Raw genomic sequence first — 25,280 nt, forward strand, 5'->3', positions numbered from 1 at the left:
TTAAAACATGTCACTTTATTAACATCTGTATTTTATAAAAGATCATTTAACCAACGTGTGCAAAGCTGCAGGTTTTCAGAATAAATCTAAAAGAGCTTTTGATCATTTGTCATCATCACAGCAGAAAATGAAAACGTTTCGTTCAATGACTCAGAAACGATCTTGTTACAGTTTTGACTGTTTAAAAAATCCTGAACATACAAAACCTCCCAGAGTGAAATGTGTCACTTTTCCTGTTTCCAGTGTGTTTCTAGTGTCACAACAGTCACGCTGGTAAAAATATAACAAAATACTTCCTTGATTTCATTCCACTGATCCACAGAACCCGTCCTGGACCAGTTGGCTTGAACACGCCGCCAGGTTCTGGAAACACTGAAGAAAGTTTTTGTGTAAACAACAACTCGTGTTGCAGCGAGTGAAGACGGAGCTGATTTTAACCGTACAGTCTGTGTTTATGTTTATACAGTATGAACTCATCATTATACTTTATTCTGTGACTGAACTTATCAGATAAATGAATTAAAAAGTTCTGAAATGTACAGACGTTTTGACATGTGACCGAATCATCCGGGATTTATTTCCCATGTTGCTTTGTGTACTGAATTTTATTTTCTGTTACTGAAATGTTCTGTTTTTAAATCATTATTATTAGTTAAAAATAATCTGTCTGCACAGAAACGCAGAGACAACAAAAACCATCCAGGGGCCGTGAAGAGGTGAAACCTTTAACAGGTTCATTACATCGAAGTCTTCTGTTCACGACAGGAAGTGACGGACAAACTGCCAAAAAAAGATCCAGGTGGTATAAAAGCACAGGTGAACGGGCTTTAATGTAAACAAACCGCCTGCAGCTTGAGGTCAAAGGTCGCGGCTGTCGGCACAGTTCTCCCACCTGATGGAGGGCTTACAGCAACACTGGTATGTGATTGGCCCCTGAACCCAACAGCCTTCTTAGGAAGTAATGAGAAACTGAGCACCTGTTTCACTAGTTGTACAACTCCTTGTCCCTTGCGTATCTCAGGTGTTCAGCAGCGCGACATGCGTTTGCGGTACTGCTCCACCAGCGGCACCAGGCAGCGCGGGGCTCCGGCCTGCAGCAGGAACGGGTGCTCCAGCAGGTCGGTTGCGCTGCTGCGCTGCAGCGTGTCACGAGTCAACATGCAGCCCAGGAAGTCCTTCAACACTGGAGACACCTGAGCACAAAGAGTGTAATGCCGTTAGACAGTTAGCATTTGTGTAGCACTCGGTTCAGTCCACTACTCAAATTGTGAAGACGTGTTCCGTAGGGAGGTCATTAGACCGTACAGAATTATGCAGAATCACTTGATCAGACTTTTTTATATCGAGCTACGGTAAACCCATGTTCACAATATAGTGCATTTGTAGAAGGTGGTCCTCACGACCACACCACATTAACACATTGCGTGTGTATGTGTCTGACCCTCTGGATGTTCTTCACGGTCGGTGCCGGTTCGTCTCTCAGTTTCTTCATGGCAGCGATGGGGGTCTCGCTGAAATACGGCGGCTCTCCGTCCACCATCTCCACCACCATGATGCCCAGAGACCAGACGTCCACCTGAAGGAAACAGTCAGAGGTCACCTGGATCCTGGCATCAGACCTCATACAGGAATGTACATTTACATCCCAGTCGCAACATTTATTTGCAGGTTTACATTTCATCCTGCTCAAAGAGCTGTAAACAGGTCGTCAGAGTCAACAGTGATGTTTCCGGCTGTTACCTCAGTCCCATATGGGGTTTTGGAGATCACCTCAGGAGCCATCCAGTATGGAGTCCCCACCAGAGATTTCCTCTTCGGGACGTCTTTACCGATCTGAGCGCAGAAACCAAAGTCTGACAGTTTTATCTGCAGCAGGACAGAAGTTCAGACTGATGAGTTCTTTTTATCTCATGAAATCTCTCTCTATCCTCCTATGAGCAAGTTCTTTACACAATATTCAAGTTTGAGAAACTGAGCAGTGACAGGATCCAGCACAGTGGTTAAAGTTGGGGGGTGTTACCCTGCCGTCCAGCGTCAGCAGGATGGAGTCGCTCTTGATGTCTCTGTGAATGACTCCCTGAGAGTGAAGATAAGACAACGCCTGCAGGACGCCTTCACACACCGTCGCGATCTGCTCCTCACTCAACCTGAAACACACAGAAGCATTAGAACCACAACCACCTGCCAAACTCAACCAAACAGGTGTTCCGGAACCTGCTCACCTGGTTTCACTGACGATGTGGGTGAGAGCGCCGCCCTGCAGGTACTCCATGATAACCCAGAGTTCCTCCTCCACCAGAGCACTGCGGTACATCTGCACCACGTTCTGGTGCCGGTAGTCCCTCATGATGACCACCTGAGAAATCACAGGGACAGGTGAAGTTATGACATCACATGGAATGGGAACCTAAAACTGCTAAACCTGTATTAATACACAGAGACAATACAAAAAAGTACCTTCAAAAACCTCTGTTGCTGAAATAAATGCATGTCGTCTGCGAGAACTAGACCAGAACCTGTTCTGTGTTTAACAGTAAGTTGCACAGAGTTTAGTTTCAGTTAGAACCGGTTTCTCTGTACCTCGTTAAAGAGCAGCTCTCGCCGCTGTTGTTTCCTCAGGTCCATCATCTTCACTGCGACCTGACGCCCGTCGTGTCGCTCTCGGGCGATGCAGACCACACCAGTTGATCCTTCCCCGATCTTCACAAAGTTCTCCAGAGTTATTCTCGGGTCACCTGGATCCACCACCATCTGCAGTGCTGCCTTAAACTGCTCATGGGTCACCTTCTGAGGACCTCCATCAGGTACTGTGTACTGCAGGGTGGGGGCAGTGCAGGGCTGGGCAGGGGAGGCAGCTGGAGATCCTGTGGGGGAGGGCTGGGACTGGGATGGGTCGTCCTGGTTCGGGGTGGTCTGTGATTTTACAGTAGTGATGAAGCTGGAGGAGGGTCGGAGTGAGCGCTGGGGTAAACTTCGACCTGTGATGATGGGACTGCTAGTGCTGTTAGGAGGGGGCAGCAGGAGTGGGGAGGTGGTCTGGGGGAAGAATGAAGACATAACCAGGATGTTTGGTAGAAGTCGCTTTTCTATGGTTGTTCTCTACAAAACCTATAGTAAATAATGTTTTACACAAAGCAGCAGAGAGAATCCAGGTTCGACCTCTGTACGAGAATTGGAGTTCAGTTCAAAGAAATCTGGACTCGTTGCAGTCGATTGTTTCTACTTAAACTTAAACTTCGCCCAAACTTTACAAAATAAGGTCAGTACAGTACAGCAAGGTCAGTCAAACTGTTTCCAGTCTTTGTGCAAAGTTAGGGTTAGGGTTAGGGTTAAAGGTTATAGTTATGGTTAGGGTTAGGGTTGAGGGTTATCGTTAAAGGTTATAGTTATGGTTAGGGTTATTGTTAGGATTAGTCCAAACTAATGCTCCTGCTAACTGCTCCTTTACCTTGAGGTCGTATGAGGAGTGGGGCCGTCTGGGAGAGTCTCTGGAGGAGGACAGCAGGTCTGGCAGGTGACTGACAGCAGGTTTCAGTCTCAAATGAGGTCTGCTGTCAGTCTGTGGGTTGTTGTGACAGGACGCCAACCTGTCTCTTAACCCCGTCCCCTCACTCTGAGCATAATGGCCACCTGTCTCACCTGTCCTCTGCGGTGTCCCGGGGCTGGGGGGTGTAGCTTCAGACCCCACCTGACAGGTGGACTTGGTTCTCTGCAGCGCTCCATTCAGCCTGGGGCTGCCACTCTCGCTGCGGACCTGTCGGATGCGGTCCTGCCAGTAAGTGGAGCTCTTCCCATCATCTCTCTGTCGACTGAGCTCCTCGTACTGGTACGACTCGCCCTCCACCAGTTCTCCCAGTCGACCCAGTGACTGAGCACGTTTCCGTGCCGAAGGGCTGCTGCGACGCAGAGAGTTGGAGCTGGTGACGGACAGACGACTCATCTCTGAGATCACGTGACTAATGTAGTCGCCGTGTCCGATAAAACTGCCCCGAACGATGGTCTGCAGAGAGACGACAGAGCAGAACGTGATGCTGATCGACAGGTGTCGAAGTTGGACTGTGATGATTAATATCACCTCCGATCCCACTGACCTTCTTGGGTCCCAGCTCCACCTTAGTGATCCTGGAGGGGTCCACGAGGGGGCGCGGCCTCCTCAGCGTGTCGATGATGCTCTGCCACTGTGGCGGCAGACCTACGTAACTTCCTGTGGCGGCGTCAAATGATGTGTGGACGCGGTGCTGAAAGTCCTGAGGTGCTGAGATCACCGGTCTGTGCTTCTTCTTCCTGCGGCGGAACATCGCCACGGCAACGCAGTAAGTCTGAGCGAACACCTGAGGGAAACAACAACACAGCTGCTGATTGGGCCGAGACATGATGGAGAACTGAAGCACACACACACGCACGCACGCAAACACAAACACAAACACACACATGCACACACACACATGCACTGTTTACAGACGGTACAACACAGCACGCGCCTTCTTTCCTGTGCAGGTGATTTACATGAGTCACGTGACCTCCTCCTTCCTGTCAAACACAAACCGACCGAACAGTCCAGGTGAGACCTCACCTGTCTGCAGCTACAGTTGCATTAAAGATTTTAACCAGCAGGGGGCAGAATGAGCTGTAAGTGTGATTCATTTCAGAACAACTTTTGTGCTTAAAGCTCCACCTGTGCGTCCCACACACACCTGTGCGTCCCACACACACACACACACCTGTGCGTCCCACACACACCTGTGCGTCCCACACACACACCTGTGCGTCCCACACACACACACCTGTGCGTCCCACACACTGTGACACAGGTCAAACTAGGAGTTTTTCTACTTCTGTGGTTTATATGTTTATAACATTTGATCAACATCACGACTTCCTGCTCTGCATGTGTCATAAAACACTTACGTTACTGGATTGTATGTTTGGTTGTGGCCCCTGCTCTCTCTCTATAATACATCAGTTCAGACCTCACAGATGTGATCATGGTGGAGCGTCATGGAGTCTTCATGGATCAAGGACACAAAAATGACACAAACAACAGTCACTTGGTTTAAAAGGAGGTTTGTCAGATCCGGTTAGGCTGCAACTCTCTCTCTCTCTCTCACCTGTGTGCGAGTTAGTGTCTCTCCCCCTCAGGTAAACCTGCTGAAGTCCTGCCTGGTTCAGGTCAGTTTTTCCCCAGTTTGGCCCGGCTCAGCCTGGGAGCAAACAGACAGACGATGTTTGTTCAGTGGGAGCGGTGGAGGATGTGGAGGAAACTAATCCGGCCAGGAGGAGTCAGCTGATCGTCCTCAACAGACGCTCTGAGCTGCTTCGCTTCTCACAATGAAAGAATCCAGACTTCAGACCAGCACACGGGTCTCTGGGCCTGCTGGGCTTGTTGACGGCGTTTGCTCTCTGCACACCCTGTGAAAATAAAGCAGATCACATTCAGTTTTCCCTCTCAGGAGTTCTTTCTCCAGGCCAGGAGGGGGCGACTATGATCTCCCCCACATGCTTCAGGGTCCTGGAGTGGTGAAGGTCCTGCAGCAGCCATCTTCACATGTGGTCCAAACCTGCCATCCAAGTCCTGAACAGGTTCTCTTCAATAAAACCCAACCTCTCGCCCAGTGACCGCGGGGAAAGGCTCCAGGTAATAAGATAAAAAGAGGATTTAACTCAGTTTAACTCCTCAAAGTCAACAGTCCTGAAAGACCAGAAGGATTCGGATCTCAGTGGGACTGTAAATCCTGTGTCACTTTGTTTTAGTGGGTGAGACTTTGGACCAAAGCTGAACCATCAGCTCTAACTAGATTTGGAGTCTGGCAGTTTTTTTGAACCTGAACCCAGAAACAAATGGCAAACATTACGGTGGCCCTGTGGCGCTCAAAGAACCTCAAGGAACCTCAAGGAACCTCAAGGAAACTCAAGGAAACTGGACAAACAAAACACATGCAAATGAAGAAAACATCGTGTTCTTCAGTAGCTCTGTTCCAGTCTGTTAGAAGTCAAGAACAGAATACAACGAAGTGGTTTCTAATAATAAAACCTCCGTCCAGCTGCTGCAGGGCATCAGAAGAAGTCACAGAGCTGCAGTTATCATGGTGGAGGAATGTGAAGTGTTTCTGATCCTCCAGCGTCGTGGACAGAAACGTCACCGACTAACAGTCGGAACTGTCCCTTTAAGTTTTGTACACAAACACGACACGCAGTGTGTCATGGACGGACTGTAGCCTGTAGGTTGGGTGTAGAAGCAGCTCTGGGATTTAAAACAACACACTGGTTTCAGTTTCCAGGTTCCAGCTGGAACTGATCCCAGTCAGGCTACGAGTAAACAACCTGGAAGAAACAACCACAACATGAACCGGTTCTCTGGGAAACACTGACGCAGGACACAACTGTTTGTCTGTGTTCACGATAAGATTCAATCAGTTTTCCTGAAGAACCACATTAACAAATCAGCTGTTTTTACATTTATCATCTGGTTCGACATCTTTTGTCTTCTTTTACTGCTGGGCTGAATAAAACTGTAAAACGGCCCCTAATAATAATAAATTATTATTATTAATATTATTAATATTATTATTAACAATTAATGATTACTATTAATAATAATAATAATAATGAATAATTATTAATAACACTGCACTTTATTGGGCAGAGGTTTTTCCTGACACAACCACTCTACCAACTGCTCCACAGCTGCTCCCTCCTGTGGCTTCACCAGCCCCCTCTACTATAAGGTTCATCATCTGTCAGTGACTTGGGTCTAGGAAGAGTCCTGGTGGTTCCGGTCTTTATCCATCTCTCAATCACTGAGGCCGCCGTGCTCCTGGAAACACTTTTATCTGTTTTGAGCTAGACCAGAGGAGTCCAATCCCAGTCCTCGAGAACCACTGTCCTGCTCGTTTTGCAACGATTCCTGCACTTCCAGCTTCTGATTGGCTGAACACACCTGATCTACTATCAGAGATAGAGACCCCACATAGTAGGAAAACTAGCAGGATAGTAGCCTCAGGTGGACTCCGGTCCAGTTCTAGACACACGTGAAGGAAACTAAGCAGACAGGATGAACTGACGTTGGAGCCACAGATTTTTTTTACTTTCTTGATTTTTAATATTTGTCTTTAAGGGGTTTTGGTGGGAAATGCATTTCCTTTAGATCAGGTTGTAAAACACAGTCCAGAGTGCAGAATGTGAAGGGGTCTGAAGACTTTGTGAGCTCACTCTACAGCTACAGACTGCAGCTGTGTGTGTAATCAGGGTGTGACTGACATACCTAAGGAATCAAACCGACACACTACATGACCAGACAGCTCCACCACGACCCTTCAGTCTGACTATAAGTCACCGGAGCTGTCCGACTGGAAGCAATTCAACCTCAGAGTGATTCACCAAAACCTGCTGCAGCTTGGATCCAGCTCACCGTGACACACTGTGTCGGTCGAGCAGATGTGTCGTCACATCCCAACAGGGCGGCTGCAGCTGACTACACGTTAGGTTTAGTTATCGTCAGCGGGGGAAAAGGTTCATAACGAGACAAGGTGACCAGCGAATGAGCTCAGACCACAGTAAAAATCACAAACGTGGTGAAAGGTACTGAACGAAAGCAAAAACGATTGTCAGCATCATTTAGTGGTTCCTGTGACAAATTTTATTGCTGCATTAAATTCCACATGTTCTTACTTCACTGGTTGAATAACATCTACGCTTAATAAATAATGTTCTCTGCTGTTCTTTGTTTAAAATGTGATGAAGAGGAACCAATGAAACCGCATCACCTGTTTCAGTGATGAGGATCCGCTGTGGGTCTGGGAGGTCCGGTCTGGATCTTGTCAAAGTGTGACCCTGACAACAAGAAGTAAACAAAGAGATTTCTGAAGACCACAGAAGAAGAGTTGTTACACTCATCAGAGTTTGGACTCCACCAGTCGACTGTCAGACAGAACATCCAACAGAACTGTTCTCCTCCCCCGGGGTGGTCGACGTGTGTAGAGTCCAGGAGGTCCCAGGAAACCTCAGCGTAACGTCTGGAAAACTAAAGTCGATGGGCGTTTATTTTTAAGGTTGGATAAATAAATGAGACGTGTAGTGTTTCTGTCTAATTAGTTTAATTGGGTCTATTTGTAGTTGTAGGACCAGATGAAATCTGATCCAGTTTTAGGCCCCACTGTTTTTATACAGGAAGAGAAAATTCTAGACTTTCACAAGAACCACTCCAGACGAACCTTAAAGGTTACAGACTCTGGTACTCAGTCCTCCACACATGAAGAACGGGGTCCTGGGGTAAACCTGAACAGAAACTCCATCAGCTCCTCCGTCCTAACGAGATGAAACATGATGCGGTAGACCTGAAAAGTGGAACAGGTTCTGTGAAGAACCAGGTCACAGGTTTAAACTTGATCAGAAGGAATACAACACAACAACAGGCCCAAAGAGCGACAGTGATTTCTGAGTCCGACTCCTCGATGTTGCCAGTCTTCAGTCTCTCAACAGAAAACAGCAGCTCAGCAGGATTCTGCAGCTCCGGACGGGAAACGGTTCCAGTACAGACTCAGTGGTTCCACTGAACTTCACCAGATCGAACTGTAAACGTACTTCTACTGCAGTAACAGTACAAAGTACACACTGCAGAACCACTCTATTCCAAATAAAATCCTAAAAGGAACAGTTCTCACAAAGTACTTGTCAAAAATGTTCTGTACTACAAGTAGTACCACTGTAAAATATGTATTCATTGTACTGCAGTAAGTATTTGAGTATTTGAACCAGTGTTGAACCAGAGTCTGGTCCAGATTTGTTCCACAGAAGTAAAAGTATCTGCACTAACACACAGTTAAAGTACTCGGTACACACTAATACACAGCTCCATTACTCGGTACACACTAATACACAGCTCCAGTACTCGGTACACACAAATACACAGCTCCAGTACTCGGTACACACAAATACACAGCTCCAGTACTCGGTACACACTAATACACAGCTCCATTACTCGGTACACACACTAACACACAGTTACAGTACTCGGTACACACACTAATACACAGTTACAGTACTCGGTGCACACTAATACACAGCTCCATTACTCGGTACACACTAATACACAGCTCCATTACTCGGTACACACTAATACACAGTTACAGTACTCGGTACACACTAATACACAGTTACAGTACTCGGTACACACTAATACACAGCTCCATTACTCGGTACACACTAATACACAGCTCCATTACTCGGTACACACTAATACACAGCTCCATTACTCGGTACACACTAATACACAGCTCCATTACTCGGTACACACTAATACACAGCTCCAGTACTCGGTACACACTAATACACAGCTCCAGTACTCGGTACACACTAATACACAGCTCCAGTACTCGGTACACACTAATACACAGCTCCAGTACTCGGTACACACTAATACACAGCTCCATTACTCGGTACACACTAATACACAGCTCCAGTACTCGGTACACACTAATACACAGCTCCATTACTCGGTACACACTAATACACAGTTACAGTACTCGGTACACACTAATACACAGCTCCATTACTCGGTACACACTAATACACAGCTCCATTACTCGGTACACACTAATACACAGTATATGATGTTATTCCTGAATGTGTTGTAGCAGCTGCTTCTTAATACTAATACTACTAGTGACTACTACTACTAGTGAGTACAGCTGTTACATAAATGTAGTAAAAAGTACAATATTCCCTCTCACGTGTAGTACAAGGATGTATAAGTAACGAAGTAAATCTTGCCGTTTGTACTTGAACTGGTTCTGAACGGACCAGTTCAAACCTTTAGAACCCTTTAGAACCCTGAGGACAGTTCTCCAGAACAAGTCCCACCTGTGTTGACCTGGTTCTCTCTGGACTACTCGACCAGGGTTCGGCTCCTTTAAGGTTCTGCTGAGAACCGTTTGGGTCCTTTACATCTTAAAACCAGCAGGTAGAGAAAAACGCACTCACCTGGCTGTAGAGTCCAGGTGAGTCCGTACAGGTGGGTTCCCGCTGCCGTCCTCCGTCTCTCCGCTCGTCCCTGTCTCACCTTGTTCCAGGTATGAAGGGAAACGGTGGAGGAGGGCGGGGCTTAGCTCGGCGCGCCGTCCGTTTCTTTACTAATTCAAATTCAAACTAACTTTAAAACTCGGTTTTTATGGAACTGAACCAAGTGATGGTTGAAGAGCAGCCGACACCTGTTCACAGAAGAAATAAGGAAATTCTGAATGGAGTTTGGTGTGTGATGAACTACTACCAGTTCCCAAATTGAAACATATTGTCTGCGTGTCTGCTCCTATTACTGACAAGTCTAAAGGAGGGCTTTGATTTTAACAGGTAAATGTGAGACAGTGAGTGGAAACCTGATCAGACACCTCCCTCCCCCACAGAGATCTGATGATGTCTCTGCAGGCTGCAGCTTGTCTCTTCCCTCAGGCTGAGGAAGGACGTGACTCAGCACACAGCCAGACTCCATTCACTTTACTTCAAATTGTATTTCACAGCATTAACAGCTGAATTACTCCGAGTCGAATGAACCGGTTCAGTGAAATAAATATTACAGGTTTAAGCTGCGATATGATTCAGGTTCAATAAGAAAACACATAATGAAGTCTGTTCAGAGCATCCTCTGCTGACAGAGCTGGGGACTTGGTTCCTAAAGTTCTTCCATTTAATCTGGTTAAATTCTGACAAACACCAAGCAGAAAAATCCAATAAAACAGCTTTTATTTACTTTACTTTGATTTGAAGACACAGACACGAACAGACAAAACGCAGACGGGGTTTTAGTGGTAAAGTGTCAGCAGCTGCTCCGTCAGCTCCGTCAGGACAGATGGAGGCGAACGACCATCAGCGTTCAGCAGCAGGCGGAAAAACCTCCTCCACATCCTGGAGAACATGTCGCTGCAGAGAGAGAGCGAGGTTTACTACACGGACACCACGCTGGGAATAATCCTGTGTTAACGTAAACCAGGTTTCAGAGTGAACTAATCCAGGACTGATCGAGTACCAGGGTTCCTGTCCACCGAACCTCTCTGCTGTCCAGCCGCCATCGTCCTTCACCAGCGTCATCTTACTGCTGGTCAGGAGCACATGGACCGTCTCGGCCACACCCACCAAGTCCACCTGACAGGTAAGACAGTGGGTGGAGTTACTATCTCAGCGAAAGACGTGAAGTCTGTACAGGATGAACAGGTATATTGAGGTGGTACCAGCTCTGGGGGGGCAGTCGGATCCAGGAGACCCAGACTGATGTAGGTCTGAGCTGAAGGCAGCTGCTGGACTGACTTGACATCCTGCTGTAGGTCCAGGTCCACGGAGGAGGACCAGTCCACCGGGAAGACCTGGTCAGGGCTTAGGAACCCTCTGCAGGAACCACAACCAAACACACAGTAAAAGCTCTGTAACCATATCACGCCCCTCCCCCTCCAAGTGCTGACCTACCTGTGAGAACAGTTGAGGATGTGAGGCTGCAGCGCTGTGTGCAGCAGCCTGCAGGAGTGCAGCTGCGACACCAGCTGCAGCAGACCGATGGCTTTATGACCCACAGACAGGTCGCAGGGGTCACACTCGCTCAGCTCCTGTCACACAGAGGACGAACTGACTGAACCGAGCACCTTCCACCGTTTTCCTGTCTGGAACCTGATCCTGACCCTGACCCTGACCTTCAACCACACTAATGCTACTAGTGAATCCAGCTCTGACTCCTCGTCCCACTACCCTGCGTTTACTGTGAAGGACCTGTACAGACCTGCTCGCGAAGGGACTCACAGTGAACATGTGCTCCAGCGGACTGGTGTATACGGTGATGCAGCCGTCCAAGAACAGGAAGCAGCTGACCAGAGGAAGAGCGGCGGTGGAGGACGAGCCCTTCTTCAGACGATTAAACTGATGGAAGTCCCAGGGAACAGAGCAGCTATCCACCTGCAGCAGGTAAACACAGGAAAACGCATCCGTTACCATGGAGACAGGCCTGTTTAGTCACTGCTGGTCTCTGGCTGAACCTGAAGGTGGAGGTAAATCTGACACGGCGTTACCTTGATGAACACGTAGTCGTCGCCTGTGGCTCCTTTGTAAACAGAGAAGCTCCCTCCACCCACAACTCTGGAGAAGATCAGATACACTGCGCCCCCTGGTGTCACAACACAGGTAGGTCAAGGTAGGTCAAGGTAGGTGGTTAGAATGATTCCTAATGATGACACTGATTAAATCAACCAATTTCTAACCACAGCAGGTCCATCGCTTCCTCACGTACCCAGCTGCAGACAGCTGTTCTCCTCCACAGCAGGGAGGGGGCCACACTCTGAGTGAAGGTCAGCAGAGGAAGAGACATCACAGAGGTCCAACAGCCACCACCTCATGTTGGGGTCACATGGATCCACCACTCCCCCCACTGCTGCAGACACACAACCCAAACAGAGCCTCTTGGTTTAGTTCTTCCTCACACTCACTCTTAACGTTGTCCTTACAGGTGTAATGAGGCAATCAGTGAACTACCAACCAGGTGACAGGGAATGTCCCATCTCCTCCTGACCCTGGTCCTGGTCCTTTTCCAGAGGACTGCAGTTTCCAGCAGACAGTCCCCCCAGAGATGTCAGAGAGCTGGCCTCCACACTGGTCTCCTGAATGGGACTCAGCTTCTCTGGGATGCTGGACAGTGGATTCTGAGGGACAGATGGAGGGCGAGAGTGAACCAGAGTCTGTAGGTCTTCAGTCGTCCCTCTACGACGATCTGAGGACAGGAAACAGGTCTCAGACAGTGCATCTTTCACTGATCCAGTTTCTGTCTAATAATGGTTCCGTCTGCTGTTTGACAGACTCAACTGCTCAAACAATGAAAACTCACCTTTAGAGGATGGACAGGGTCCAGACCGGGTCGCATCCCCAGTCTGAGAGCAGCTCTGCTGAGGAAACAGACACAACATGAGATAAAACCCAAAGAAGCAGCAGGTTTTACTTCATGTTCATTTGGAAACTGAGTCTGTGCTGTTAGGACATATCTGCCCCCATCTTTGTGCTGACTCCGTAAGCAGCAACAGGTCAAGTCATGTGCGTATTTAGGGCGACTGTGGGTGTGGATCAGCCGGTAGGGCAGTTGTCTAAAACCCCAGGGTCAGCAGTCAAAGTGTCTCCAGACAAGACACTGAACCCTGAAGGGTTATTCCCACAAAGGTGATTGATAAAGTATCGATAATCACGTTGAACACAATCCAAGAAAACTTTAATTTTTAATTATTTTCCAGAGACCATTATTGATATTAGGTTAACCTAAAATCAATAATAGTCCATATTTATGTATTTAGATTTTATTTATTCCTAACTAACTAAAAAAATGTCTTAAAATGTCCTAAGATCAGAAGTACGAGCACCAATCTGTAAGACTGAGCTTGAAGTCTTTGACTTACAGTAGATGTAGAGAGTGGTGAGGTGAACAAACCTGAGAGAGTCCAGAAGGAACGACAGCACCTGAAACAACACCAATAAGAAACAGCTGATAAACCTGCAGATCGAACAACTGGTTACAGTTTTCAGTTAAAGCTGTTAAATGCAACTGAAGCTGAAGCTGCCAAGATACTTAAAATCTGCTCCGCTCGATCCAAACACCTGCCAACAAATGCATCATAAAAAGTACAGAACTACAGCGAGCAGCGGTTTCAGGAAACATCTCAGTGTATTTATAAAATGATCATCTCCTGTAGGAAGAGACTCACCTGGACGCGGACACTGGACTTTAAGACACAGTCCTCTTTCGTCAGGACGGAGGAAGACATCGTCCAGCAGCTCGTTTGGAGACGGTTCAGAGCCTCTTTTTCATCAGAAACATGAAGAGTTTGATCAGGTCTGATTTACAGTGAGACATTTATGAGTACGGGGTGTTTATTACCCAGCAGGCTGTGCAGCGTCAGGCTGGGACTGGGAATCATCATATATCTGGAAGGACGCAGCAGCTAGAGGTTTGTCAGAGTCCCTGTGCTGAAAGCTGGAGGTTTCATCAAGCACCTGCAGGGAGAGCTGCAGTCAGACTCACTATAGGGTCATTGGGGAGTGGAGAAACACAGCCCCTGTTGGTGTTGGTTTAAAGTTTTTATTGAAAAGAACGGTAAAGATAAAGGATGACTGGACCCACAGCGAGAGACCTGAGCAGAAGAACTGTCAGGGTACCTGCTGTTGGCTCATCCTCCAGGTGAGTAAAATCCTGTTCTTCTCCTCCAGCTCCTGCGTCAGCTGCTCCCTCAAGTCTGTCAGGTGTCTCAGCTTCTCTGCAGGAAAATGAACGAGCTGATCATATAAGATTTTAACAGTGTTAAACAGTGGCTTAATATCAGTGAACGTGACAGCTAAGGTCAGTCAATGCATCAGTAATTAATCTATGGTTTGTGGAGCTGTCAGTGCTCACACTGAGGTCAGTGAACGCACCATCCATCTGTCCGTCTCTGTTCTGGAAGCATCTTTCAGCTCGCAGCTCCTCGAAGCTGAGCTCGACGCCTCCTCTCATCAGCAGCTCTTTACAGTACTCACTCCTCAGATTGTCCCCGCCTTCATTTTGAGGCCCCATCCCTCTGCTAACGCAAGTCTGTAACGACTCGCAGCGATTGGCCGACCTGCAGCCAATAGGATCACACGCAGAGGAGTCAGTTCCATCTGAGATTTACCTCAGGTGATGAATTTTTAACCAGTAGAAACAAACTTACGGTCGGTAGACAGACGACCCCACCTGCAACATCAGCCCCTCAGCCATGACCACACCTGGATGGACCAATCAGAACACCCCTGTCAGTCTAAACCAATCAATCAATAATCGCAACATAAAAAAAGCAGTTCACTGTGCAACAGTCATTACAGACTGTATTCAGTTAAGCTGCAGTCCATTTCATCATGTAATTAATTAATAAATTTGGTTGTATTTGGTTTGTAAAGTGTCAGTGTTGATTTACCTGATCAATATGTCTGATCAGTTTCTACCTGAGACGTAGGATCTGAGAATAACTTGAACTCTGGTTGTTTAGCGTTTAATCAGAAATTAAAGTGAATGTCTGCATAGTTTCTTCCTACTCGTCACACCCGTGTAACAAACAGTGAGAACAGATTTACCTTAAACCAGGTGTTTCCCTCAGCAGTTCACACCAGCTTAGTAGGTTTAGTCTCAGCTTAATCAGCAGAGTGGACTGGTTAGTAGTTTTAGAAAGACTTCTATTTACTAGTTAATCAGTGTCAAGTCAGTTCATTTCTGTCCACTATAATAATAATAATAATAATAATAATAATAATAATAATAATAATCGGCCCCAGTAACCACAGATTTCCAACTTTAACTAAACAGCTGTTCTCGGCTGTTTGTATTCGGGCCGAACTCGAGGAAACAGTTAATTACGTTAATTCTAGAGATTGAAAACCAGTTAGATCCTGGACTACGACACTATATTTACACTGCAGATTATTTAAAAGACGTTTTTACATTTACACAAAAACCGATCATTTTCTTACCTGACGTCAAAATGTTCAAATCCGCCGGCTGCTAACGTCACCTTTAAACTTCCTGCGGCCGCTCTGATTGGACAGTTTCACAACTCGATTGGACGTCACTTCCGCTCTGACCTCCTTGATGTCACTCCGCCCCCGCTGGTCGGAGTCTGAACTGCAGCCTAGTACCGCTGAGCGGCGCTGTGCTTCTGAATCATCCTTTTTGGAAACAGAGAGATTTCCTCTGGAGTCTATTTGTAGTAAACTTTGAAGTAGAAGTACACATTCTTTAACGTGCTGAAGACAGTTCTTCCTGCGTTAATGAGTAGATCATTGGCTTGAGATACAGAAGGTGTGTCCTGGACCAAGACACTCCACACTAGCTCCCCGGGCTCTGTATGTAGCTGCCCACTGCTCCCCCAGAGGGATGGGTTAAATGCAGAGGACCAATTTCATCTGTAACATGTAAATGTGACAAATGACAAATAAAGACACAGAAAGTTATTTTGACGTTTCTACAACTTCTACTTTTGAAGCAACCTTTTGAATTTTTCCCAGACCTTCATTAACTTTACAAGGTTAAATTGGAACTCGTGGTGTGATGTAGACAGAAAACCAATGATGCTGAAAACCCTTCCACATTCTCTTTCTCGCAGTGAGCTCCACCCTGTCAACATATTTTTGTATATGTCATATGTTGATCTCTCAGTATAACGAGTTTAAAGGATTTTCTTTTTTGGCAATGAGAAAAAACAGCAGCAGCTGATTAGTTCTGCTTTTGACACAAATTGCACGGTTCCACAGACCCTGGTCTAAGAAGCCCACACAGTTCCAGTGCTGGATGAACAACTGCTGTAGGGGTGGTTGATTCTTTGTTTGTGGACACAGGAACGTGTTAATGAAGATGTGTGTTTTTTATTGTTAATTAAAATTTGTAGGTGCATGGTTATGTCTTAAAGGGTAGTTATAGATAATAAACATAACTGGAGCAGCTAGTATCAGCTGTGTTTAAGCTACTGTAGTAGAGTAGACCACATGGCAGCATGTACATTTGTTGTGTGGCTTGCTAAGAAATTGTCCTCAGTGCTAGAACAACATGTGGGATACAGAATTTGTATTTTAATTGTGTATTCACAGATGCCTTTAAACCAGATTGTAATTCAGAAAGGTAGTACTCATTTAATCCTGCAGCCAATAGTAGGACAACATGAGCTAATGTCCATATTAATCCCACTTGTACCATTCTGTAGCCTGGCGATGGCGGATCATACTGGTTCAGTATTCCTGCTTTAAATATTGTTTCATTGCTCTGTAGGTGGAGTGGGTTTAGCATGTAGAGTCTGTGATTAATTATTTTAAACATCTGAAATTAATTCAAATTCTCCAAAGTTAGAGCAGGTTGGACATCATCTTCAAATAGAAGAATAAGGTTTTATAACGTCAACATTTAAAGTGTTGTCTGTTATTCCTCCTTAGAACCCAATTCAGTTTAAGAATATTCAAAACGTGAATAACTGTGATTGTGAATTGCAACTGCTAGGTTTTAACCTGGTCAAAATTTATCTCCACATGTTTTAGGAAAACACACACTGCCTCTCACAAAACACTCCTCTTTGCATTGTAGGGAATGCAGTAAGACCAGAAAGCCTGCCTTTATCACCTGCTCTCAGACACAGTGAGCTCCACCCTGTCAACATATTTCCGTGTTCCATTCCCTTCACAGATCTCTCAGTATAAAGATGGGTTTCAACAACATGGAGTTCGGTGCTGGAGCTGGTGAACAAGAGCAGAGATCTGTTTTCAGTCAGAGCACAGAGAACGTTTCTGTTCAGAGAAGGTGAATCTATTTAATGTTCACTATCAGGAGGAGAAATGGCTCAGCAAGGAAGCCAGTGGGGACAACAGAAGTTCTGCTGTTCAGTCTGTCTGGATCTACTAAAGGATCCGGTGACTGTTCCCTGTGGACACAGCTACTGCATGAACTGTATTAAAACCTACTGGGATGAAGAGGACCAGAGGAAAACCCACAGCTGCCCTCAGTGTAGACAGACCTTCACACCGAGACCTGTCCTGGTGAAAAACACCATGTTGACTGATTTATTGGAGGAGCTGAAGAAGACCGGACTCCAAGCTGCTCCTGACGATCACTGCTATGCTGGACCTGAAGACGTGGCCTGCGATGTCTGCAGTCGGAGAAAACTGAATGTCTCCAAGTCCTGTCTGCAGTGTCTGGCCTCTTACTGTGAGGAACACCTCCAGCCTCACTATGAATCCCCGACTTTTCTAAAGCACAAGCTGGTGGAGCCCTCCAAGAAGCTGCAGGAGAACATCTGCTCTCGTCACGATGAGGTGATGAAGATGTTCTGTCGTACTGATCAGCAGTGTATCTGTTACCTCTGTTCTGTGGAGGAACATAAAGGTCACGACACAGTCTCAGCGGCAGCAGAGAGGACGGAGAAACAGAGAGAGCTGGAGGGGAGTCGACAAAAACTCCAGCAGAGAATCCAGGACAGAGAGAAAGACGTGAAGCTGCTTCAACAGGAGGTGGAGGCTATCAACCACTCTGCTGGTAAAACAGTGGAGGAGAGTGACAAGATCTTCACTGATCTGATCTGTCTCATGGAGAAAAGAAGGGCTGATTTGAAGCAGCAGATCAGATCCCAGCAGGAAACTGAAGTGAGTCGAGTCAAAGAGCTTCAGGAGAAGCTGGAACAGGAGATCTCTGATCTGAGGAGGAGAGACGCTGAGCTGGAGCAGCTCTCACTGACAGAGGATCACAGCCAGTTTCTACAGAGCTACCCCTCAGTGTCACGACTCAGTGAAGCTACAGACTCATCCAGCATCAACATCCGTCCTCTGAGGTACTTTGAGGACGTGACAGCAGCTGTGACAGAGCTCAGATACAAACTACAGGACATGCTGAGTGAGACCTGGACCAAGATCTCACTATCAGTGACTGAAGTGGATGTTTTACTAAATGGGTCAAATTTGCAACTAGATCTCAAAACCAGATCTGGATTCTTACACTATTCGTGTCGAATCACACTGGATCCTAACACCGCACACACATATCTGTTCTTATCTGAGGGGAACAGAAAAGCAACTTTAATGAGTAAACAACAGTGGTACCGCGGCCACTCAGACAGATTCACTTCCTGGCAGCAGGTCCTGAGCAAACAGAGTCTGACTGGACGCTGTTACTGGGAGGTGGAGTGGAGAGGGACCGGGGTTTATGTGGCCGTCTCATACAAGACCCCCAACACAGGAGGGCGTGTGAACGAATGTGGATTTGGACGAAATGACAAGTCTTGGGCTTTACTTTGTTACATGAACAATTACACTTTTCTGTACAACAGTGTCACATCTTCTGTGTCGGGTCCTCCGTCGTCCAGAATAGGAGTTTACCTGGATCACAGAGCAGGTATTCTGTCCTTCTACAGCGTCTCTGAAACCATGACTCTCCTCCACAGAGTCCAGACCACATTCACTGAGCCTCTCCACGCGGGACTCTTGCTCATATATAACGGAGACACTGCTGAGTTCTGTAAACTCAGATCCACGGGAGTCATTTAGTTTGTGTCTCTGTCGTCTTTATCCAACTGACGATGATCAAATCACCAGGTTTTCAAAGCTCTGATCATCATGACCACAGTAACCTGTTTCTGCTAAAACCAACTCGTGCAGATGAAGTGAATCTGTTGTCATGTCATTTTTAATGTGTGAACAAACTGAACCTTTGTCAAAGAATAAAACACTTGTTTCAATAACAATCACAGAATTGTTTGTTGCGCTTGTCTTCTGTCGAAGGTCTGACTCTGTTAAACACACTGACTGGCAGAGCTGAACTTCCGAGAGCCGTGTGCTGGTCTGACATCTCACTGCTGAACTGGTTCAGTAACATCACTGTTACAGCTGAATACTTGTAGTGCAGTTCAGAAGGTTCCCACCGAGTTCTGCAGCATCAAACGTCTAAAGAGAGTCGCTGAGTGCGAGAGCTGAAAGAACAAGGTAGAAAAAGAACATCGAGTACTGTGTGTACCACGTGTACCACGTGTACTGGTGTACTGTGTGTACAACGTGTACCACGTGTACTGGTGTACTGTGTGTACCACGTGTACCACGTGTACTGGTGTACTGTGTGTACCACGTGTACTGGTGTACTGTGTGTACCACGTGTACCACGTGTACTGGTGTACTGTGTGTACCACGTGTACTGTGTGTACTGTGTGTACCACGTGTACTGGTGTACTGGTGTACCACGTGTACTGGTGTACTGTGTGTACCACGTGTACTGGTGTACTGTGTGTACCACGTGTACCACGTGTACCACGTGTACTGGTGTACTGTGTGTACCACGTGTACTGTGTGTACTGTGTGTACTGTGTGTACCACGTGTACTGTGTGTACCACGTGTACTGTGTGTACCACGTGTACTGGTGTACTGTGTGTACCACGTATACTGGTGTACTGTGTGTACTGTGTGCACCACGTATACTGGTGTACTGCGTGTACTGCGTGTACTTGTACTGTGTGTACTGTGTGTACCATGTGTACTGTGTGTACTGTGTACTGTGTGTACCACGTATACTGTGTGTACTTGTGTACTGCGTGTACTTGTACTGTGTGTACTGTGTGTACTGTGTGTACCACGTATACTGTGTGTACTTGTACTGTGTGTACTGGTGTACTGTGTGTACCACGTGTACTGTGTGTACCACGTATACTGTGTGTACTGGTGTACTGCGTGTACTTGTACTGCGTGTACTGGTGTACTGTGTGTACCACGTATACTGTGTGTACTGGTGTACTGCGTGTACTTGTACTGCATGTACTGGTGTACTGTGTGTACCACGTATACTGTGTGTACTGTGTGTACTGGTGTACTGTGTGTACTGGGTGTACTTGTACTGGTGTACTGTGTGTACCACGTATACTGTGTGTACTGTGTGTACTGGTGTACTGCGTGTACTTGTACAGTGTGTACTGGTGTACTGTGTGTACTTGTACTGTGTGTACTGGTGTACTGTGTGTACCATGTGTACTGTGTGTACTGGTGTACTGTGTGTACCACGTATACTGTGTGTACTATGTGTACTCGTGTACTGCGTGTACTTGTACTGTGTGTACTGGTGTACTGTGTGTACTGTGTGTACCACGTATACTGTGTGTACTTGTACTGTGTGTACCACGTGTACTGTGTGTACCACGTATACTGTGTGTACTGGTGTACTGCGTGTACTTGTACTGCGTGTACTGGTGTACTGTGTGTACCACGTATACTGTGTGTACTGTGTGTACTTGTGTACTGCGTGTACTTGTACTGTGTGTACTGGTGTACTGTGTGTACTGCGTGTACTTGTACTGTGTGTACTGTGTGTACCATGTGTACTGTGTGTACTGGTGTACTGTATGTACCACGTATACTGTGTGTACTGTGTGTACTCGTGTACTGCGTGTACTTGTACTGTGTGTACTGTGTGTACTGTGTGTACCACGTAGACTGGTGTACTGTGTGTACTGTGTGTACCACGTATACTGTGTGTACTTGTACTGTGTGTACTGGTGTACTGTGTGTACCACGTGTACTGTGTGTACCACGTATACTGTGTGTACTGGTGTACTGCGTGTACTTGTACTGCGTGTACTGGTGTACTGTGTGTACCACGTATACTGTGTGTACTGGTGTACTGCGTGTACTTGTACTGCGTGTACTGGTGTACTGTGTGTACCACGTATACTGTGTGTACTGTGTGTACTGGTGTACTGTGTGTACTGGGTGTACTTGTACTGGTGTACTGTGTGTACCACGTATACTGTGTGTACTGTGTGTACTGGTGTACTGCGTGTACTTGTACTGTGTGTACTGGTGTACTGTCTGTACCATGTGTACTGTGTGTACTGGTGTACTGTGTGTACCACGTATACTGTGTGTACTATGTGTACTCGTGTACTGCGTGTACTTGTACTGTGTGTACTGGTGTACTGTGTGTACTGTGTGTACCACGTATACTGTGTGTACTTGTACTGTGTGTACCACGTGTACTGTGTGTACCACGTATACTGTGTGTACTGGTGTACTGTGTGTACTTGTACTGCGTGTACTGGTGTACTGTGTGTACCACGTATACTGTGTGTACTGTGTGTACTTGTGTACTGCGTGTACTTGTACTGTGTGTACTGGTGTACTGTGTGTACTGCGTGTACTTGTACTGTGTGTACTGTGTGTACCATGTGTACTGTGTGTACTGGTGTACTGTATGTACCACGTATACTGTGTGTACTGTGTGTACTCGTGTACTGCGTGTACTTGTACTGTGTGTACTGTGTGTACTGTGTGTACCACGTAGACTGGTGTACTGTGTGTACTGTGTGTACTGTGTGTACCACGTGTACTGTGTGTACCACGTGTACTGGTGTACTGTGTGTACCACGTATACTGGTGTACTGTGTGTACTGTGTGTACCACGTATACTGGTGTACTGCGTGTACTGCGTGTACTTGTACTGTGTGTACTGTGTGTACCATGTGTACTGTGTGTACTGTGTGTACCACGTGTACTGTGTGTACTGGTGTACTGTGTGTACCACGTGTACTGTGTGTACCACGTATACTGTGTGTACTGGTGTACTGTGTGTACTGTGTGTACCACGTATACTGTGTGTACTGTGTGTACTGGTGTACTGTGTGTACTGGGTGTACTTGTACTGGTGTACTGTGTGTACCACGTATACTGTGTGTACTGTGTGTACTGGTGTACTGCCTGTACTTGTACAGTGTGTACTGGTGTACTGTGTGTAGTTGTACTGTGTGTACTGGTGTACTGTGTGTACCACGTGTACTGTGTGTACCATGTATACTGTGTGTACTGTGTGTACTGGTGTACTGCGTGTACTTGTACAGTGTGTACTGGTGTACTGTGTGTACTTGTACTGTGTGTACTGGTGTACTGTGTGTACCACGTGTACTGTGTGTACCATGTATACTGTGTGTACTGTGTGTACTGGTGTACTGTGTGTACCACGTATACTGTGTGTACTGTGTGTACTGTGTGTACTGGTGTACTGCGTGTACTTGTACTGTGTGTACTGGTGTACTGTGTGTACCACGTATACTGTGTGTACTGTGTGTACTGGTGTACTGTGTGTACTTGTACTGTGTGTACTGGTGTACTGTGTGTACTGTGTGTACTTGTACTGTGTGTACTGGTGTACTGTGTGTACCACGTGTACTGTGTGTACCATGTATACTGTGTGTACTGGTGTACTGTGTGTACTGTGTGTACCACGTATACTGTGTGTACTGGTGTACTGTGTGTACTAGTGTACTGTGTGTACTGGTGTACTGTGTGTACTGTGTGTACTGGTGTACTGCGTGTACTTGTACTGTGTGTACTGGTGTACTGCGTGTACTTGTACTGTGTGTACCATGTGTACTGTGTGTACTTGCACTGTGTGTACTGGTGTGCTGCGTGTACTCGTACTGTGTGTACTGGTGTACTGTGTGTACTGGTGTACTGTGTGTACCATGTGTACTGTGTGTACTTGTACTGTGTGTACTGGTGTACTGTGTGTACTGTGTGTACTGGTGTACTGCGTGTACTTGTACTGTGTGTACTGTGTGTACCATGTGTACTGTGTGTACTGTGTGTACTGGTGTACTGCGTGTACTTGTACTGTGTGTACTGGTGTACTGCGTGTACTTGTACTGTGTGTGCTGGTGTACTGTGTGTACCACGTGTACTGTGTGTACCACGTATACTGTGTGTACTGGTGTACTGCGTGTACTTGTACTGCGTGTACTGGTGTACTGTGTGTACCACGTATACTGTGTGTACTGTGTGTACTGGTGTACTGTGTGTACTTGTACAGTGTGTACTGGTGTACTGCGTGTACTTGTACTGTGTGTACCATGTGTACTGTGTGTACTTGCACTGTGTGTACTGGTGTGCTGCGTGTACTCGTACTGTGTGTACTGGTGTACTGTGTGTACCACGTGTACTGTGTGTACCATGTATACTGTGTGTACTGGTGTACTGTGTGTACTGTGTGTACCACGTGTACTGTGTGTACCATGTATACTGTGTGTACTGGTGTACTGTGTGTACTGTGTGTACCACGTATACTGTGTGTACTGGTGTACTGTGTGTACTAGTGTACTGTGTGTACTGTGTGTACTGGTGTACTGCGTGTACTTGTACTGTGTGTACTGGTGTACTGCGTGTACTTGTACTGTGTGTACCATGTGTACTGTGTGTACTGGTGTACTGCGTGTACTTGTACTGTGTGTACTGGTGTACTGTGTGTACTGTGTGTACTGGTGTACTGCGTGTACTTGTACTGTGTGTACTGGTGTGCTTCGTGTACTGGTGTACTGCGTGTACTTGTTATGTGTGTACTGGTGTACTTGCACTGTGTGTACTGGTGTACTGCGTGTACTTGTACTGTGTGTACCACGTGTACTGGTGTACTGCGTGTACTTGTACTGTGTGTACTGGTGTACTGTGTGTGCCACGTAGACTGATATACTGTGTGTACTGTGTGTACCACGTGTACTGTGTGTACTGTGTGTACCACGTGTACTGTGTGTACCACGTGTACTGGTGTGCTGCGTGTACTCGTACTGTGTGTACTGGTGTGCTGCGTGTACTCGTACTGGTGTACTGTGTGTACCATGTGTACTGTGTGTACTTGCACTGTGTGTACTGGTGTGCTGCGTGTACTCGTACTGTGTGTACTGGTGTACTGTGTGTACTGGTGTACTGTGTGTACCATGTGTACTGTGTGTACTTGCACTGTGTGTACTGGTGTGCTGCGTGTACTCGTACTGTGTGTACTGGTGTACTGTGTGTACCATGTGTACTGTGTGTACTTGCACTGTGTGTACTGGTGTGCTGCGTGTACTCGTACTGTGTGTACTGGTGTACTGTGTGTACTGGTGTACTGTGTGTACCATGTGTACTGTGTGTACTTATACTGTGTGTACTGGTGTACTGCGTGTACTTGTACTGTGTGTACTGGTGTACTGCGTGTACTGTGTGTACTGGTGTACTGCGTGTACTTGTACTGTGTGTACTGGTGTACTGTGTGTACTGGTGTACTGCGTGTACTTGTACTGTGTGTACTGGTGTACTGTGTGTACTGTGTGTACTGGTGTACTGTGTGTACCACGTGTACTGGTGTACTGCGTGTACTTGTACTGTGTGTATTGGTGTACTGTGTGTACTTGTACAGTGTGTACTGGTGTACTGTGTGTACTGGTGTACTGCGTGTACTTGTACTGTGTGTACTGGTGTACTGTGTGTACTGGTGTACTGCGTGTACTTGTACTGTGTGTACTGTGTGTACTGTGTGTACCACGTGTACTGGTGTACTGCGTGTACTTGCACTGTGTGTACTGGTGTACTGCGTGTACTTGCACTGTGTGTACTGGTGTACTGCGTGTACTTGTACTGTGTGTACTGGTGTACGTGTGTACCACGTGTATGGTGTACTGCGTGTACGTGCACTGTGGGTACTGGTGTACTGCGTGTACTTGCACTGTGTGTACTGGTGTACTGCGTGTACTTGCACTGTGTGTAATGGTGTACTGCGTGTACTTGTACTGTGTGTACTGGTGTACTGTTGTGTACCACGTGTACTGGTGTACTGTGTGGTACTTGCACTGTGTGTACTGGTGTACTGCGTGTACTTGCACTGTGTGTACTGGTGTACTGCGTGTACTTGCACTGTGTGTACTGGTGTACTGCGTGTACTTGCACTGTGTGTACTTGTGTACTGCGTGTACTTGCACTGTGTGTACTGGTGTGCTGCGTG

The 25,280-nt window shown here is 46.7% G+C and overlaps 3 protein-coding genes across 10 annotated transcripts; 1 reads left to right on the top strand and 2 right to left on the bottom strand.

Annotated features, from left to right (window-relative positions):
- Window positions 1–10,767, bottom strand: LOC113149665 (serine/threonine-protein kinase PAK 6-like). 7 transcript variants are annotated; one of them, XM_033325882.1, is made up of 13 exons: window positions 9,979–10,767; window positions 8,211–8,352; window positions 7,764–7,830; window positions 5,109–5,409; window positions 4,909–5,005; window positions 4,092–4,331; window positions 3,449–4,000; window positions 2,581–3,036; window positions 2,223–2,356; window positions 2,021–2,147; window positions 1,741–1,866; window positions 1,442–1,576; window positions 1–1,193 (listed from the first exon to the last, which is right to left on the bottom strand). In XM_033325882.1, exons 6-13 carry the CDS (start codon window positions 4,296–4,298, stop codon window positions 1,026–1,028), a joined length of 1,905 nt encoding a protein of 634 aa, XP_033181773.1. In that variant the 5' UTR covers window positions 4,299–4,331; window positions 4,909–5,005; window positions 5,109–5,409; window positions 7,764–7,830; window positions 8,211–8,352; window positions 9,979–10,767; the 3' UTR covers window positions 1–1,025. The 7 variants fall into 7 exon arrangements, with proteins under 7 accessions (XP_033181773.1, XP_033181774.1, XP_033181772.1 ...); XM_033325883.1 differs by lacking the exons at window positions 7,764–7,830; window positions 8,211–8,352 and having other exon boundaries at window positions 5,109–5,201; window positions 5,328–5,409; XM_033325881.1 differs by lacking the exon at window positions 8,211–8,352.
- A 247-nt stretch (window positions 10,768–11,014) lies between these two features.
- On the bottom strand, window positions 11,015–15,952 carry bub1ba (BUB1 mitotic checkpoint serine/threonine kinase Ba). Of its 2 annotated transcripts, XM_026341186.1 has the most exons (14): window positions 15,493–15,952; window positions 14,700–14,754; window positions 14,425–14,609; window positions 14,170–14,267; window positions 13,892–14,007; window positions 13,719–13,813; window positions 13,445–13,473; window positions 12,854–12,911; window positions 12,509–12,739; window positions 12,263–12,403; window positions 12,045–12,139; window positions 11,779–11,931; window positions 11,452–11,588; window positions 11,015–11,373 (listed from the first exon to the last, which is right to left on the bottom strand). In XM_026341186.1, exons 2-14 carry the CDS (start codon window positions 14,744–14,746, stop codon window positions 11,091–11,093), a joined length of 1,668 nt encoding a protein of 555 aa, XP_026196971.1. In that variant the 5' UTR covers window positions 14,747–14,754; window positions 15,493–15,952; the 3' UTR covers window positions 11,015–11,090. The 2 variants fall into 2 exon arrangements, with proteins under 2 accessions (XP_026196971.1, XP_026196973.1); XM_026341188.1 differs by lacking the exon at window positions 11,015–11,373 and having other exon boundaries at window positions 11,499–11,588; window positions 11,759–11,931.
- Window positions 15,953–17,078: 1,126 nt separating this feature from the next.
- Window positions 17,079–19,474, top strand: LOC113149227 (tripartite motif-containing protein 16-like). Its single transcript, XM_026341185.1, has 2 exons — window positions 17,079–18,889; window positions 19,276–19,474. Exons 1-2 carry the CDS (start codon window positions 17,341–17,343, stop codon window positions 19,392–19,394), a joined length of 1,668 nt encoding a protein of 555 aa, XP_026196970.1. The 5' UTR covers window positions 17,079–17,340; the 3' UTR covers window positions 19,395–19,474.
- The last annotated feature ends 5,806 nt before the right edge of the window (window positions 19,475–25,280 follow it).

This window comes from Anabas testudineus, chromosome 24 (genome assembly GCF_900324465.2).
Source record: "Anabas testudineus chromosome 24, fAnaTes1.2, whole genome shotgun sequence".
NCBI classification, from domain to species: domain Eukaryota; kingdom Metazoa; phylum Chordata; class Actinopteri; order Anabantiformes; family Anabantidae; genus Anabas; species Anabas testudineus.